The sequence below is a fragment of the Podarcis pityusensis genome, assembly GCF_964106645.2.
Source record: "Podarcis pityusensis genome assembly, chromosome: 12".
Classification (NCBI taxonomy): domain Eukaryota; kingdom Metazoa; phylum Chordata; class Lepidosauria; order Squamata; family Lacertidae; genus Podarcis; species Podarcis pityusensis.
The window spans coordinates 42,116,887-42,135,778 of record NC_138037.1 but is presented as its reverse complement, the minus strand read 5'-3'; the positions used below and the strand labels follow the sequence as shown (position 1 = coordinate 42,135,778).

Genomic DNA, 18,892 nt, shown 5'->3' with positions numbered 1-18,892 from the left:
ACGCCAATGGTTTATGATTTAAAACCTGTTCAAATGTGCTTCCACCCCCCAGCTGATTCAGCTGTGATCCTAAGGAATATCTCAAGCCAGTAATTATCAGACTGGTTTAAAAGCTGCAGTTTGCAACATATGGTCCAGACTCTCCAAAATTCTCATTTGATCTACTGATAATCTTCTCACTTTTCACTTTCTGCTATACTCTTTTAAGTGAAATGGTTTTAAGAATAACAAAGGCTGATCTAATTTACTGATCAAAACAAGTGGCAAAGGAGATGGGGTTGGCGACAGTTGTTTCTGGAAACAATGCATTTTTCAAAAGGAGAGTGGTATTTTTGTTGTTGTTGATTTAAATTCAACATTATTACAGAAGATCCTGGATAATTTCAATGGGGAGACTTATTGCAAACCAGGAAGCTTGTTTCGATAAGGCAAAGAAGCAGCAGTCCACCACAGAGTTAACTCAATAAAATGATGCTTTCTACTTGGATTAACTGACCCAGTTTCCAGACTCCTGCATGGAAAACAAAAGATGAAACTTGGGTATTATACAGAATGGAAAGCAAAGGACAGGGTGTTCCAGCTCACTGAAGGCAGACCCTTTCCCCTCGAGCCTGTTGTCTGGTTTCAACAAGTGGCCACTCATTAGATGATGGTGGTGGCCCACAAGGAGGCCTGAGCTGGTTGTAATTTACATCACAAACGACTGCACATGGTATGGTATAATTTGGCAGAGCTGCTGATCTCTACTCCCAGGAAAGAAGAATGCATGGCTGATGATCCTGCTCTCTCCGGGCAAAACCACTCAAGCTGATAGTACAAGTTTCACCAGGGAAGTCTTGGGGATGCAGCTGGTCCATACTCCATAAAAAGGAACTTTTAATCAGAATTAAAGAGATCAGAAACAGGCCGTGGAATTTGGCAGATCTTTCTGTTCTCCAGAACGCAAGCATACCTATCTTCTTCAGAACACTTTCACAGGAATAATATCCCAGAAGGCCCTCCCCTTTGAGATTTGGCTGGCACCAGGGCTCCCCCCCCCCAGCCAGAACTCAGTTCTAGCACCTTTCAGATGGGCACAACTGCAATTCTAAGAGAACGATGGAGGTGTTCACGGTGAGTTCCTGCACCTCTTTTTCTAGAAAAAATAGCACTGACTGGCACAAAGGTGACTCATCTTTCATCAGCAGCTAAATATCTTCCTCCATGCATTCCAGATATACATGTATATGGCCTGCACAATGTTATAGAGCTCAGTGTCCGCATTTAAGCACAACTGATTATTCCCTTTGTTTTAATAGCATTGCATTTTGTGCCTTTACACTGTTGTTACACGTCATTTATTCATTTATGATGAATGGAAGGGTATAAAGTCTATCCATAATAATAACAACAACTAATAATAGTACTGTCACCGAAAGAAGTGAAGCAACACCCTTTTCTGTAATTTTTCATTTCTAAAAAAGAGAGACCATATTATTCACTCTATGTTATGTACTGCAGAGTAACTATAACTTCAGCTCAATTTCAAATCAACATTCCATATTGCTACTGAACATAACTTTATCATAGTTAATGAAGAAAGGTCATTTGCCTCCAATGGAAGTAAGTCAGTTTGTTGTTTTAATGCGAAAGTGTACCTACTGTTCACTGCGCACACCAGCTGACGCACAAATCAGACATGCACTATCACATTTGTGTACCATTATTTGTTTTTAAAATATGGATGGGGGGGGCTACGATTTTTTTTATGAAATGTAAAGATACAGAAATATGACACTACATTTAAGGCTGCAATTCTGATCTCACTGAGTCCAATACAACTTACATCTGAGCAGGCATGATGAGGATTGCTCACTATAAACATATAAACTAGTCTGGGCCTTCAGAGAGCTGTGGGGTGAGGTGTAGAGTAAACTGTCAGACTAAGGTAAAGGTAAAGGGACCCCTGACCATTAGGTCCAGTCGTGACCGACTCTGGGGTTGTGGCGCTCATCTCGCTTTATTGGCCGAGGGAGCCGGCGTACAGCTTCCGGGTCATGTGGCCAGCATGACTAAGCCACTTCTGGCGAACCAGAGCAGCGCACGGAAACGCCGTTTACCTTCCCGCCGGAGCGGTACCTATTTATCTACTTGCACTTTGACGTACTTTCGAACTGCTAGGTTGGCAGGAGCTGGGACCGAGCAACGGGAGCTCACCCCGTCGCGGGGATTCGAACCGCCAACCTTCTGATCGGCAAGTCCTAGGCTCTGTGGTTTAACCCACAGCGCCACCCGCGTCCCTGACTGTCAGACTAGACGTGAGCAATACTAGGTTAAAATTCCCACTGAATCATCAGGCATACTGAATGATCTTGGGCCAATTACCAAATCTCACCCTTACCTATCTCACTGGGTTGTTGTTAGGATAGAATGGGAGGCAACTACTATGAACTCAGAGCACAAAAAAGCAATACCAATTGCCTTAGCAGTGTTTAACATTTTTCAGTCTACACACAGTCATCTGACATCTGGTTTTCCTTTTGCAGTCCCACTATCTGATTTCTGGGATTCCATGATAATGCTTTTGTTTATTTTTAGACCTTATAAGTGGAACAGTAGAAGGGGAAGGGGAAAAAATAGAATATGGTTGTCTTCATTCTAACTTCAGTGCTGGAGAATAGACTATTTGTGCAATTGCATGACATTCACTGCATAGTTAGCATGCTCAGTACAGAGTCAAATGGTGCAACTCTTACTTTTGCACACCATCCCACATGTTTTGGAGTCCCATGAAGCACTTACCTAGTCAATATGCATTATTTGTCCAGGCTGTCATTTTAATACAACCCTAATGATTATTCCTCCCTCTGCTTTGAACTTGGATATACAAACACAACAGGAACACTTGTAATTCTATCCTTAAGACTTCCCCATCTGTGCCGAGTTCAGTATCTAAATTATTTATTTTTACTGTATAACAAATAAATACAGATTTGGCCTTAAAAGAGCAGTGAGAAAACTCAAGTAAATGATTTTTGGGCACGCTTGGCATCCCCCATCCCACACAGTTAGGCTACAGTTCTGCACACCAATGAAACTACTAGCTAAAGTGCTGGGCTTGGGCCAATTAAGGCTGCAATTCTAACTTACCTGAAGGTGCCCCCATTTAATTCAATAGGACTTGAATAAGCCTAGCTAGCATTGCCCTGTACGTGGTTGTGGACTTTTCTCAAGTTCAATTTTCCGTCTGCAAAATGGAAATAGTAGGAACCTACCCTGCAAGGTTACCAACAGAATGAATAACAATTGTAAACAGGTTGCGGGTTGCAAGTGATGTGTGCATGATCTCTACAGCCAGCAAAGCTATGTCTCTTGGCAGTCTTAGTTTGTATCCATGTATTTTAGAAATCATTAATTACTGGTTTCATTGGCTTAATAATTATTCAGATCTACTTTCTAGATTTACTGGTCTCATGAAAAAATATTGATAGCCCATTACTAAAAAAATTAGTAACCCAAAATTACGAATTAAGAATACGCATGTTGGACCCTAATTACATTTGTTAAGCTAACTCACTGGATGAAAAGGGGGGGGGGATAGAAAGGCTGTAAAGAAGCATAGCTCAGATAAATTCTTAAAATATTACAGTAAAGACCCTGTTCTAGGAGCAATGAATTAGACAAAAGTAATGACTAATTAGAATTGAAGTTTTTATTGTGAGTTAATTTGATGCAAAGTTTTTCAAATTAAATGGTTGCAGGAAGTAAGGATCATTATTTTTAATGAAGATTTACAATAATAATTCTAAATGGATATGTGTGATTAAGAAGAAATGATTGTAATTTAGTAGTTTTGTAATAGAGAAATGGGACGAAAATAAATACCTAAGTCTGAAACAGAAATTTATGAAAGAAAGGAGCATCTTGGCAGTGCCCTTTCTATGCAAAACCTGGATCAAGAAAACATTCAGGGAGAAATTTCCAGTGAAAATTACCCAACTTTTGGAATTCACTTCTATCCAGAGGTTGTAAAAACTTTGAGGTTAGATGCACGGTAACATTTGGGGGAAGAAGCAAACATTTTGTAGGTTGGACTGAACTGGGGATGAGGAGTACTTAGAATCATAGAATTTGTAGAGTTGGAACAGACCACGGGGGTCATCTAGTCCAACCCCCTGCAATGAGGGATTATTTTGCCCAACATGGGGCTCAAACCTATGATCCTGAGATCAAGAGTCTCATGCTCTATCAATTGAGCTAGCCCAGCTGTCAGTCCACTGGCTTCAAAAAAGTATTTTAGGGGCTTCTGGTTCCGCTCCACCTTAATGGGAGCAGCCCCCACGACAGCGGGAGATCGTAGGCCAAGAAAAAACAAGGATGACTGAGGGTTAATCATTCTTGCAAATTCCTCCCAGGGACAGGGGGAACGGGCTTCACTTGCAGTTCGTCTTGGTACCTGGCTCTCGCTCCGGCATAGATTGCAGGGAGGCGCTGAGTATAAAAGCACTGAGTACAACAGCCTGGCGAAAACCCTCCAACGCTGCCATTAAGAAGCGTAATTGGACTAAAGTACAGGACTTTAAGGTTTGGAATTTGAGATGAGACTTCATTCGGTGCAAAAGACAGTGGGGGGGGGGAGCCTACAGTTTCTTTATTTAAAGTTTTCTTCTCTACATTTATGATTTGGCAAGCCTCCTCTGAATGTTAGTTCAAATTATATTTGTACAAGTGAAGATGGAAGAAATAGGATTATAAATATGGAGTATAACATCAAATGGAACTGACTCTTCCCATCCTTTATTATCTACGAACTGAATAACACTAAGCGAACTGACTAACACTAAGAGAACATGGATTTTAATTTAATTGGAAGGATAATTCCTTATATATCTTCAGTTGGAAGGAAGGATGAAAGAAGTCTGTGAACTGCCAAGGAACTGATAAGGTTCCTTACTGAGACACCTGCAGTTCGACAGACCGCTCCTCTTCCCAGGTTGAGAGGTAAAATGGTGACAACAGGTAATATTTACTGGGACAGAGTGACTTTTGCAGCTGTTGTTAAAAGTTCTTGGTGCAAAACAACGAAGCATGGGGCAGAGCGATGGAGAAATTTCAGGAACAACAATGGGATATCAGCTCCGCCCAAAGCATGACGGATAACAGCAACAACCAAGGAAAGAAAGACATAACATCTTACAAGGAGGAACATCTTACAGGATCTTACATAACATCTTATAGGAAGAAACACCACGGACAGAATATTTGCCACACACAGGAAGAACAAGGACATAGTTTGAGTTCCTCACTTGAAGTTTTATAAATCATTTAATGTGTCAACACGAATAGAAGTTATTAATATTGCAGTTGTTGTAAGAGGAATTGTGATTATGACCAGAATGTAATTGAAAGTAATAAGATTTTGGAACACAGAAATAAAGAAAGTCATCAAATCTAGCATGCGGGGCCCCACTTTAACTAAATTATATAATTTGGTACTTGGATGACTGGTATTAATAACTGTATTATAAATTGATATTGTTATAATGAGGTTAATATCTGACTGAAATTGCAAACTAATAAAAATTTATTTTAAAAAAAAGCATTTTAGATCCTTTATAAACTAAACAGAGTTCATATGTTTCTTATTTTACTTGCCCTGCTCCTTTGGAGACAAGCTCAGCTAAAAAGTCCGAATCCATTCAGGTATTAACAGGGAATCCTGGTTAATTAACTTGAACAGGTCTACTCTAGGAAGGACTAACAGAAAAACCCTCCGTCTCATTTCCCCCCCTTGGTAAATAGGAGACCAAATGCGGATAGAGAGAAAAGTAAGACCCAACTTACTGAAAGCGCCACAAAAACACATTTAGATCACTTAATATATCATTGGTTCCTAAAGGGTATCCCTGAGGAAGAGTCACTCTAAATCATTTAGCAAAACTTGAAGCAGATCACTCCACTCATTAAAGCTGTTGAAGCAGTTGAGGGGGGGGGGGAGAGAGATGGTCCTGCAAGCAGCTCACAGCTCACTTCCCCAGAGAGTATATAAGCGTTCAGATTATCTTTGAACTCCAGAACTACCCTGAGAAAACCTCAAATTCTTAAAAGAAGCATGCACTACAGAGAAGCTCCTTGAAGTTGTATTGAGTTTTCCAACGAGTTTTTCTATTAACATTTTATTTGCTTGGAGCAGTGGTTAAGAAATGAAGTAAAGAGGGGAAAAGTAGGTCAGTGTGCTTCTCTTTGCATGTCTTCCTGACGCCATTAAAAGTGCCTGTCAGATGACTAGCCAAGCCTGTAATCCACAGTAAAAGCATGTTTGCATTCAGCTGCACTTTCTGCCAGGGGACAAGCGGAATCCCATTTAGCTCCAACTCCCAAATTTAGGCATGTGTCTCGAAAACGCAAAGAATCTCTTCATTGTGGATCTATATCCAAGCCAAGTCTGCAATGTGCCTGCAATAGGCAACCCGTTACAGATTTGGGACAACTAGAATCCTAGAGATAATAAAACAATTTTCCAGCCTTTGGCACTGCCTGTAGGACCGAACAGTACAGCTTTTAAAAGTCAGTTTCAGAATCTTCACTAATAGACTTTTCACTAGAACTAGGACGAAAATCTTAAAAAAAAACAAAAAAAAAACCTATGCTATTTTTCTGCAACACACACAAATGATTCCACTGGAAAGAGCTGGGATAAGAGGAGAAATAAGATAACAGTTTGAACCCCGTAATCTGGAATCTCCTCCAAACCTGTGCCAAAGTTTTGCAGGTTTTTTTGCAGCGAAAACTCACGTTTTGCAGTGCACCACAAACCGAGTAATTGATACATCAAACACAGGGTTTGTACTTAATCCAAAAATTTGGGATCCTCTAGTTAATAGGACCAAAACATTTCACTGCAGAGATCCCTGTAAGTTTTCTCCTGTTACCTGCAGCACTTAAACTGCAATCCTATACATACGTACCTGGGAGTAAGCCCCACTGAACTCATGGATATACTGAACCCATGGATATTTAATTGCCATGGATATACACACATAGACCATTCTTCTAAAATCCTAAATATAGGGATTATAATTCACTTATAACGGATATTTTTAAGAGTTGCCTTTCCACTGCTCGCATTCTACTTCCTGTTTTGTTTGTTTCCACCTAAGCAACACATACCCAGGTTTTGTATCAAATACGGAACATTTCAGAGGAAAGAACTGCCAAATGAGATCTAAAAAAACGCAGTTCAAGAGAGTGAAGACACTTCAATCGGATGTTATTTTTAGAGCCAAGCCGTAAGGTTAGCATCTTGGCATGAAGCCAAAGGAGCTGAAACATGGCAGAGAGCCACCGCAGTAAGCTGGCTCGTCAAGATCGCAGCTTTCGATAATCCGCTCCACAAAAATATGTACGCCATACTGTTCCCGAAATAAGCACAATCACTTATTTATGTAAGATGTATAAATGCACATTGCCCTCAAAAGGTGGTGTTCAAAATTCTGTAGAAAATCCCCCAACCATCAGATTTAAAATTATACCTCAAAATTATCAGTAGCAATCAATACATAGCTATTAATAATACAGTGGTACCTCGGGTTACATATACTTCAAGTTACATACGCTTCAGATTACAGACTCCGCTAACCCAGAAACAGTACCTCGGGTTAAGAACTTTGCTTCAGGATGAGAACAGAAATCATGCTCTGGCAGCGCGGCAGCAGTAGGCCCCATTAGCTAAGGTGGTGCTTCAGGTTAAGAACAGTTTCAGGTTAAGAACGGACCTCCGGAACGAATTAAGTACTTAACCTGAGATACCACTGTAGTGTAGCCAGAATGCCTTAAACAGTTCTCTAAAATCAACAATTATGGAACTATACACATTTCTTAGGAGGAAAGGAATTTCATGAACACAAGGCCACCACCGTGAAAATTGTTCCTGGCATTTCTCATTGATAAGCTAGAAAGCAGGTCCTCAAAACAGGTCATATTGCCACAGGTAGGCCTTCAGATAACCTGGTCCCAAACCAGTTAGGGCTATAAACACCAAAACCAAACCTTTAAATTGCATCCAGAAACAAACTGGCAGCCCGTGTAACCAGTACAGAATCTGTGCAATGTGGTCCTGTCATCAGGAACCCACAAGTGTTCTTGCTGATGTTTCCAGACAGTCTCCAAAGGCAGCCCCATGTAGAGCGCATTGCAGTAACCCAGCACATTCTGAATGAAACCAGAACATGTGTCACTGAAAAGGTCTGCTTGCAAAGCACTCAGCTGCACCTCTTTCTATAAAAAATATTAAATGTGGACCTTCCTATTGCTTAGTCAAACTGAAGCAACAACATATGACCTGGAAGAAAACAAGAGCTGGGATGCTAGTGTAACGATTCTTGGAATTTAATAGTAATAGAAGTGGAACTGATGATGATGGTTATATTTAATGATATCCCATTTTCCCCAGACCAGAACTCAAGGTAGCTTACAGATAAAAATAGAAAAACACAGGCAAAATTGGGGGGGGGGGAGCTAAAAACAAAAAAGATAATCCTTAAAAAGTAAGTAAACACTTACAATATATAAAAAGATCTACAAAAAAACAGATTAAAACAGCAATAAAGGCACGACAGCACTAGCCCGCTCCTTAAAAATATATAGCTTAACCAAAATACAGGATGGCTGGCAAGGAAAGAAGGATTTCCAAATGAAAAGCAAACCAGACAAGAAGTGGGCATAATTTTGTCAAAAACGGATGCTGCAGAAGAAGAGCAGTGAAAGGCTCACCACAGATGTTATACCTCAGAGAATAAGGCTTAGCGCAACTTCCAGCTGAGGACATGTAATCAATCTTTGTACGAGCTTATTAGCTGCATCTCCCTTATGTTACTCTACCCCAACAAAGAAAACGAAAAGGCACACACAAAATGGGAGGCATCAGTAGGATGATTCAACTAAAAAGCGCTAAAGCTCATGTTTCTGCTACGATAGGTCTCACGGTTGTGTGTTGGAAATGAAAAATCAATGTCAGAAACTAAAAATAATTCCATTCCCCTGCCCCACAAAGCCTGGAAAACTGAAAGGAGCTATTCCAGAACTAACCTAACCCCCTTCTCTCAGTAGCAATCGTATATTTTTCATCCTCTTTCAGAATCCTCAAGTAGTCGCTCCACTAGAGTACTTGAGTGGATCCATGTTCCACTAGGACAAACACCCTGCTCCCCACACTCTGGACTGCGCAGCAGTAATTCAGAAACATCGCTCCTTCCTTCTTGATTCTGCTATCTGCTATCCTGTTTTCCTGAGCGTTAAGATTTGTCTCTGGGTTTCCTCCCCCCCCCCCCAACTTTATTCTTTAGCAATTCTGAAAAGATGCTAGTCATAAGGCACGGCAGGAGGTGGAAATTACCATTTTCTACACTTGCCCACTTCTGAACATAGCCCCATTGAGTTCAACAGGATTTACTGTTGGTAAACATGTTCAGGATTGCAGCCTTAATGTGGGGTTTATGTTGCTGTCATAATGGGCTCAACCTTCCACCATTCCCACCCCCTAAAATATATATATATATATATATATATATATATATATATATATGCAGAGAGATGTATCAGAGTGGTACCCCATCAGATGTATGCAATGCCCTCTTGCCCCTTAACAGGCCCCTCCTACAGTGCTCCTACGGCTTCAAGTGCACTGCAACACTTCCTGCCATTCACAGTGGAAAATGGCCCTCTTCTACATCTATGGACCTTCTTCTGCATGGGGTGATCAGGTGGAGGACAGCAGAGTTATGTTTTCCTTCCCAGAGTACGATCTGAAAGGCATGTGGTGACCCTTCCTTTCTTGAAAGCTCAACAGGTCCGGGTACACTCAGTCCCTGGGAAATCGTGTGCATGCCACATTGAGCCCCATTACGATGTGGGGGGGGGGAGGTGGAATATAAATACAAGAAAATAAATTAATAAACCCCATGGGGTGCAGCTACCCCTGCAACTGAGCAGGATGCTCAAACCCCTTTGGTTGTTTCTTTCGGCAGGATTATTCAATTGTCTAGAATGCTTTTCTGAAACCAAACGAGTTGCAAATGAACTTGCAAGCTATTAGTTCGCTGTACATGGCATGGGAGGGAAAGATCATTAGATGAGTTTGGTGCCGTTGTTGCTATTACATAACCATCTCAGCAGAACATGGGTTTCATTTTGGTATTAATAATTTACTGGCTTCGTTGCTTTGAAACCTTAAAACTGGCAGATGGAAGGCAAAGCGAAACTGGGAAGATGAGAGAGAGAGAGAGAGAGAGAGAGAGAGAGAGAGAGAGAGAGAGACAGAAACAAAGAGTGTCTTGCAGGTAAGAAAAATAAAGCTACCTGCTTACAGAGAGTTATTAAACACTATCCTCAGAGGAGCAAAGATGTTTAATCACGGGGCAGGGGGGGGAATACACAGATATACTTCAATTTGGTCTAAACTAGGCCTGGCTGACGTATCAATACAACATCCAGGACCAATTTGAGGGCCAGAGTGCAATGGTGCCTTCAACCAGCTGTACATCGCAGGTGGGGTTTGCCTGCGCCTTACTTTCTCCGCTGCCTCCTTCCTCCCTTTGCCGGGCACTGGTTGGAGTGGTGGTTTCACCCTGGGGGGCCGAGGCCAATGCAGCTTGTTCCTCCCTCCACTTTTCAACATTGCGATGTTTGGCTGGTCATAACATCGAGATGTTGAAAAGTTGATCTCGCCCAGCCCTAGCCTAAACCATGCTTTTATCTATTAACCTGTACAGTTTTGGGGGGACAGGGGGCGGGCGGGTGTGGGGGATTCCCTGGTCCTGAATGGGGTAACCGTGCCCCTGAAGGACCAGGTGCACAGCCTGGGAGTCATTGTGGACTCACAGCTGTCCATGGAGGCGCAGGTTAATTCTCTGTCCAGGGCAGCTGTCTACCAGCTCCACCTGGTACGCAGGCTAAGACCCTACCTGCCCGTGGACTGTCTCATCAGAGTGGTGCATGCTCTAGTTATCTCCCGCTTGGACTACTGCTATGCGCTCTACGTGGGGCTACCTTTGAAGGTGACCCGGAAACTGCTATTAATCCAGAATTCGGCAGCTAGAGTGGTGTCTGGGAGTGGCTGCCGGGACCACATAACACCGGTCCTGAGAGATCTGCATTGGCTCCCAGTACGTTTCCGAGCACAATTCAAAGGGTTGGTGCTGACCTTTAAAGCCCTAAACAGCCTCGGTCCTGTATACCTGAAAGAGCGTCTCCACCCCCATCGTTCAGCCTGGACACTGAGATCCAGCGCCGAGGGCCTTCTGGCAGTTCCCTCATTGCGAGAAGTGAGGTTACAGGGAACCAGAGAGAGGGCCTTCTCGGTAGTGGCGCCCACCCTGAGAAACACCCTCCCTTCATATGTGAAGGAAATAAGCTATCCTATCTTCAAAAGACATCTGAAGGCAGCCCTGTTCAGGGAAGTTGTTAATATTTAATGCTGTATTGTTTTTAACACTTGAATGGGAGCCGCCCAGAGTGGCTGGGGAAACTCAGCCAGATGGGCAGGATATAAATAATAAATTATTATTATTATTATTATTGTAACCTTTGAATTATGGCCATCCCACCTGAAGGCACACAAGTACAGTCCTGGTGCAACGTGGTTGCCTTTCTCCTAGCATAATACAGCGCCTGCCTCAATCTGGACTTGAGGACTGGACACTAATCCAAAGAGAAAAATTCAAATCTGCATCTGCCATCAGTCTTGGCTCATTAGCTCTGCAGAGTATGGGGGGGGGGCGGAGAAACCCCTACAGTAAAAAGGGCCATAAAATCCCTGGATAGGTTCAAAGAGAATAATTATTCTGCTACAAATCTCTGAATTAATTGCAGCTCATCATTTACCTATTTGAAAGTAAACCGCTAGTTAGTGAAAGAAACAGGATCTGCTGCTCTTCGCAACCATGTTATACTCATGGATGCCTTTAAATTCCTATCCATGGCAGGGACTGCGGGAGGAGGCGGGCACAGGCTTTACGGACGCAGCTGCTTTCCACTGAAACCGACTAAAAGGGCAGCCTCTGGCCGCAAGGCTGCGAGTATCTTCTCCGTAAAACATACAGAGAACCCAAACAGTAATGGATACGCAGACAACTTCACACAGCTCTGGTTGGGTGTTCATTCATTCCCTGCCCTTAGGAGCAGGCATTTGGGTTGCTATTAACGTTGTCCACCATGATTAACTTGCCCATTGGGGGCTGGTTCAGCAACATAGGCTTGTTTCCCTGCAGAGCCTTGGGAACATCTTCTTGTCCTTTGTTTGTGGCACTCATGTTGTACGGGGAAATGTGCTTGCAGCCAATCAAGCACTTTGTGAACAGAATGGCAGGAAGGGGAGGGAGACGGCACACACACACACACACACACACACACACAGCCATACAGCTGAAGTGACTTTTGTCGAAACGCTTTCCTAAGGGAATAACCAAAAAAAGTGGGCGGTATTTAACTAGGTTTTACACAGAGTAGGCCTACTGAAATTCATGGATTGAACTGAAGTCACATTCATTAATTTCAATGGGTCTATTATGAGTAAAACCTAAGTTTGATACCACTCAATTCATTCAGGAATGCTAGTTTTAGGAACACTTTGCGAATGACTAATTTCTCATGCAGGCATTACTTTCATGTTTTTAATATCTTATCTGTGGACTCCTTCAGTGGGTGGGATGTTTTAATCCCGCCTTTTTAAAATAAGATTGTCTTTTAGATATTTGCTTTTCTTTTGCATAGGTGTAAAAATATTATTATTATTATTATTATCATCATCATCATCATCATCATCACATATCACAAGTCACTTTGAGTTGCCTTGGTAAAAAAAGCAGCCAATTAAATTTAGTAAATTAAAAACGAATAAACAAAAATAACATCACAGTAACCTCGTACTGTGTTTCATACTAACGTTGCATTACCCTTATTTGCACCCAGAAGATATCAATGGCTGCACTTTTATTACTCTGCTTCCCTGCCAACTCTTGTAACTGAAAAATTATCAACTAAATATTTTATGTGGACTCCAAGTTGACACCCACCATCCAAAATTCTGCTACGAGACAGCTAGAGTTCAAAAAGTAATTTATACAGGCAACGGCTGTATTCCTCCCTCTACTACAGCATTGTTTTTCAATGCAGGTGCATGGAAGATCTTGTTACACACTCTGGGCATCTTGCTTTTCAGATTCCTTCTGATTCTGGCGCTTGTAAACACAGGACAAGAGTTGAAGACCTGCTTTGCTTTCGCATCTAAGTTTGCAGAGCTGTATTCTAACTGAGGAGTTTCAGGCAATTGAAGAAACACAGATGCTTAAGATTAGTTTAGCAGTGTACATTACAGCCCGGTTAGAAATCTCACCTCTTAAGGCTCAAGCACAGAAAAAATATAAACTTAACAACATGCACCTTGCGATGCACCTTACGATCAAAATGTTCTGTATCTGACCCAGTATGAGGTCAGAGGTGGCTTTAGTAGGGTGCGATTGGTGTGGTCACACTGGGTGCCAAGCTGCAGGGGGCGCCAAAACAAAGCTGTAGAATGTGGCATGAGAAGTGGGGCACTGAATTTTACTGTCATACAGGGTGCCACTGGTGAGGTATATAAAAGGTTGGCTTGAAGGACTATTGCACTCATGTCCTCCTGCCTGTGGGCTTCTGATGGGCAACTGGCTGACCACTTTCAGAAAAGAACACCTGGCTAGACGGGCCTTTGGTTTGATCCAGCTGAGATTTTCTTATGTTCTGATGTCATTTTCTGACATTCACAAGCAAAGCTGTGAAAGGCTGCAACATGTCCTCAGCCCCTAATAAAGGTAAAGGGACCCCTGACCATTAGGTCCAGTCGTGGCCGACTCTGGGGTTGCAACGCTCATCTCGCTTTACTGGCTGAGGGAGCCAGGGTACAGCTTCCGGGTCATGTGGCCAGCAGGACTAAGCCGCTTCTGGCGAACCAGCGCAGCGCACGTAAATGCCGTATACCTTCCCGCCGGAGCAGTACCTATTTATCTACTTGCACTTTGACGTTGGCAGGAGCAGGGACCAAGCAACGGGAACTCACCCCGTTGTGGGGATTCGATCCGCTGACCTTCTGATTGGCAAGTCCTAGGCTCTGTGGTTTAACCCACAGCGCCACCCGCATCCCTTTCAGCCCCTAATAGGACTGCTCTTTTTCAGGGTTGCAGTTAGACTATGCCAGGATGTTTAAGTCGCTCCGCACTGTCCGTCAATTCACTGTTTTTCTTCTCCATCTGACGTGCAACATTTCATGGCTCTTAGAAGTTATTGTATATACTCAATCTTCATTGGGCAGAGGACCCCACCACAATTTTAAAGCATTTTTTTTTGGGGGGGGGGGACTTTGGCACTTGTGCATATCTTGGAAATCATGTAATTTTCCTCCCCTCCCACCTCAGAGGCCCCTTTCTGGCTCTAATTCATTTGGCATGTAGGCACTGAATTTCCTGTTAGAAATTCCCTGCTAGCTGTGTACATATCTACAGGTACTACTGTAATGTCACGCAGCATGGAACTTGGGCAAGAAAAAGCCATCTCACTGTATTCTCTCAACTTTATTCCATGGCACTGTCAAAGTTATTTGGACAAACATTTCATGACTCTCTCCAGAGGAGCCAACTCCTAGGGGCCGTGGGGGCTTGAGCCCCTAAAATAAAATATTTGGGGGGGCTGGGCCCTCACAAAATTGATTGGCATTCCCATTCAAATGGTGTGTGCACACAGCATCATGTGATCAATTATGCAGGGTGGGGCTTACCTGCCCCCCCCAATATTTTATTTAAGTTGGCACCGCTGACTCTCTCCATCCCACCTTTTGTCCTGACACTTGTACGTCAGTATTTATTTTTACTTCTGACTCCGCACGTCTGCTTGCTCACTGGTCTTTGCTAACAGGCACCTCCTTCTGTTCTAATTTTGCATGGGCTCAGTTATTTCATCATTTGAGAGCTCTCTTTTTAAGCTTCTCTTCAATCTGCATGTTTATTAGCAACATATTTCACTCTGTAACACTCAGCTTCCAAATTGTGTGTGTGTGTGCACACAAAGAAATATGTTTTTCTTACGAGCTCATCTACAGAAAAAAACATATACCAGGCTGCTTGGTCATAATGCAAGTGCTAAGCTAGATGTATAGGAAGCAGTCCCCACAGCCCTACTATGATCCTGCTGTTTGGATTGGGAACAGAGTAGCTGTGTAGTTTTGCAGGGATTCAACCATTTATGGGCTCTGGCAAGGTAAAAAAAAGGTAAAGGACCCCTAGACGGTTAAAGGCGACTATGGGGTTGTGGCGCTCATCTCGCTTTCAGGCCGAGGGAGCCAGCGTTGGTCCACAGACAGCTTTCCAGGTCATGTGGCCGCTTCTGGCGCAACGGAACACTATGACGGAAACCAGAGCGCACAGAAGTGCCGTTTACCTTCCCGCCACAGCAGTACCTATTTATCTACTTGCACTGGCGTGCTTTTGAACTGCTAAGTTGGCAAGGAGCTGGGACAGAGCAACGGGAGCTCACCCCATTGCGGGGATTCTGATCGACAAGCCCAAGAGACTCAGTGGTTTAGACAAATCCCCATGTAGACATGTGCTATATGATGTTAAAAAGGCCTTTCCCTCCATTTTTTTAAGGAAGAGATATTCAAAGTAGCATCCACACTAATTTCTGACCCCAATATGTCTGATTAGGAAGCCACATCCCCATGACCACCACTGTAATCCAAATATATAGATATAGATAAGTAAAATGAGAAAATTTCTACAAGCAACTCACATTCTTTGGACATTCCCACTTCAAAGCACTTCTGTAGTCTGCAGTACTGGCAGCGATTCCTAGTGACTTTATTAATAACACAGTTCTTATCTCGGTGACATGTATAAACCATGTTCTTCTGAATGCTCCTGCGGAAAAAACCCTGCAATCAAGCAGAAGGAAAGAAAGGAATGAAATGAAACCTCTCATCATGTTGAAAGTTACTCTGCGAAGTGACTGAAATGCATGCAACACTATGACTAGGTTTGATAACCTTCAAGGCTTTATGAAATATTCAGCATCTAATATGATGACTTCACAACATGGTAAATACCGTTTAATCAAAAATAAACAATGCTATTTACCAGTAGGGGGAATGTAGCCCAGTACACAGAGCAAGGATTCAGAAAATAGAAGGAAAAAAGAAAGGTTCATATAATGTGTTGCGGGGGGGGGGGGCATTCTGCAAGAGCTTAGTAGAGGAACAACAAAAATCGCCCCCTCCATCAGGAAGATAGCTTGTGGCGCAACCCAGGACCTCTGCATTAGTGCTAAACTAAAAGTACATTGCATGAATTTCCATTTTGTTGACGCCTCCAGGTGACCAGCCATTGATTCACATGGCGGCAGCATGTCCTAGGTTATTTCAATGCCACCTGGCTGAATGTATGAACCAGGGCAAATCTTGTTTATTTGCTTGCAGACATTTGGATACCAGCAACATAAAGAGGAAGAAAAAAAAACATATCATGGTGGTGAACAGAAGAAAACAAACAATAAATTCACACTCAGAAATAAGTACAAAATACATAAGTACAAAGTAAAAAGCCCAAAACAAATCACTCCTGAAAGAAAGCCTGGAAGAACTGGTGAGTTTTAACCGGGTGCTGAAATGCTAATACTTTAAGTGCCTGCCTTATGTTCATTGGGAGCAAATCCCAAAGGGAAGGTGCCAATACACTCATGTCTGAGTGGACATAAAACGAAGCCTCCAAGTGTACAACTCTATTAAGAGCATCTCTCCTGAGGATCGAAGCGACCGGGCAGAGGTATACAAGGAAAGACATTCCCAGAGATAATCTGGTTGCAAGGTTTTATATGCCAATCGCAGAACATTAACGTTATAACACCCTAGTTAGTTTATTTTATTGTTTTAAGAAATAGAAAGACCCAGTTCTGAATTCAGCAATAAACTTTGTAAACAATGGATTCTCTCGACTGGCAAACGAAGCAAGACAGTTAACTGCAATAGGATGCCTGCCTGTATTTAAATTATGGAGCCACACTGTGGCCTTTTACTTTTCATAACACCACGTATTTTTAAAACCAGAAAGGGGAACTATTTGATGACAGCAAAGATGAAGAGGCAGCTGACAGTTAGTTCAACCAAAGCACAATGGCTATGGACTAAGGAATGGAAGCCATGTGACAAGTTCTGAACCCACAGCAAAAATTTCAGAGTGAAATACCTGTTGTGCAAAGCAGTGGAGGCAGGGGGAAGAGATCACATTTTGGGGGAAGACATAAACAATACAACATCATTTCAGTGTTGGCACCTTCCTCATTTTAGGAATTAGTTTGGCCATTTAAGGATCTCAAAATGATTGTTTTCAGTGTTTCACAACTAAGCAAGATTCAAACCACGCACAATAAATCTATAGCAAGGTATCAAATAAAATTAAATGTGACTTCTCAGGTCTTTCTTAATTCTGAAAGGTTATTGTTATGTACTGAGTTGAATAGGATCCAATTTTGCAGCAGTCTGATTGGTCCTAGAACAATAGGATTCAGAACGCAGCAGTCTGATTGGTCCACAGAAGCCACCCAATCCAGCTCCAGGGGGAAGTGAATCCGCAACCTGATTAGGCCTACAGGAGAATCCCGGAATTAGCCAATCACGTGGGGCCCATTGTGTAAATAATGTATATAAAGCAAACATTCTGGGGGTACTTCCATTCCTCCTCACCACTATGAGCTGAATAAAGAGCATGAAATCCATTCTCGACTCCGAGTATATTTCAGTTATATGATAAAATAATTTCTTCTTGCTCATCTGTGTCTGAACTGAGGATTTAGTCCTTCTGAACAAATACCATGGCTTGAATTCCACGAACCATTTGAGGTTTTTGTCTCCTCCTTCCCACTGAAGCCCTATAAAAGATGCTGCTGAGAGCTGGAGGACCCTCCAGAAAGGTGTGCAGTACAAATATGGGGGCTGCAGCTGTGGGTGGGGGTAGATAATTAATGGTAATCGGAGACACCCAACTTGCATGAATGGAAGAGCCTCCAGCTTGTGCAAAGGGGATATTTGGAACTAAGTCCGTGCTGTTGCTGATATTATAGGGAAGTCGGGCAAGAAAACATTTAAAAAAGAAATGAGCCACCCTATCCACAGAACACGGGGGAACAAAACCCACTATATAATCATTACAAGAAGGGATACTCGACCCATTTGACTTGCATTTATAGGTCACCTGTTCAACAGTTGCCCTCTTAGGCTACGAGACCCAGGCAACCCTTTTAATTTAATTTAATTACAATTGCTCAATTACAATTGCTCAAGAAGGAAAATGAGAAGGCCCCTCTCACTTACAGGAAGAGGTTGGATAGGTGAGTACTGATGTCTTCCTGTTCCCCGTGGTTGCAAATTCATGAACAACAGAGGGAGACATGCATTTGTCCCTTTGGTTTAAATCAACAAAATTACTTCCATGCAAATATTCCTGTGTACGGAACTGGCAACTGCAGAAAAGGTGACCCACAATACTGTATAAAGGTTTCCAAAGACTTAGAAGATCCAAAGCATTTTTATACTGTGTGGTGGGACTTTATCATTTTTACGAATACAACAAACCTCTAGGGCCCTTTGGAGGAAACATGGACTTTTTAAATGTTTCCACTAATGGGTGGCTCCTCACAGCTTCTGATTTTGTTGACAAATTAAGGAAATGGATATGTGGTCCCCTCTGTCATTTCTGATATTTTAAAATTTGCTTTTCTTTGTATTTATATCTTATGTATTGAAAATAATAAAAGATTCCCTTTTATAAGATAAATTGTAACAAACAAAATCAAACATATAGTTTAGCACGAAAGAATAAAGGTCGCATCCCATGGCGAG

General features: G+C 42.4%; 1 protein-coding gene across 12 annotated transcripts in view; it reads right to left on the bottom strand.

Annotated features, from left to right (window-relative positions):
• RARB (retinoic acid receptor beta) overlaps positions 1–18,892 on the bottom strand; it is a 352,738-nt gene that overhangs the window by 27,014 nt on the left and 306,832 nt on the right. For all 12 annotated transcript variants that reach the window (XM_080974915.1, XM_080974916.1, XM_080974924.1 and 9 more), the window contains one exon: positions 15,793–15,934. In XM_080974915.1, coding sequence (XP_080831041.1) covers positions 15,793–15,934 — 142 coding nt within the window. The remainder of the gene's footprint in view (positions 1–15,792; positions 15,935–18,892) is intronic.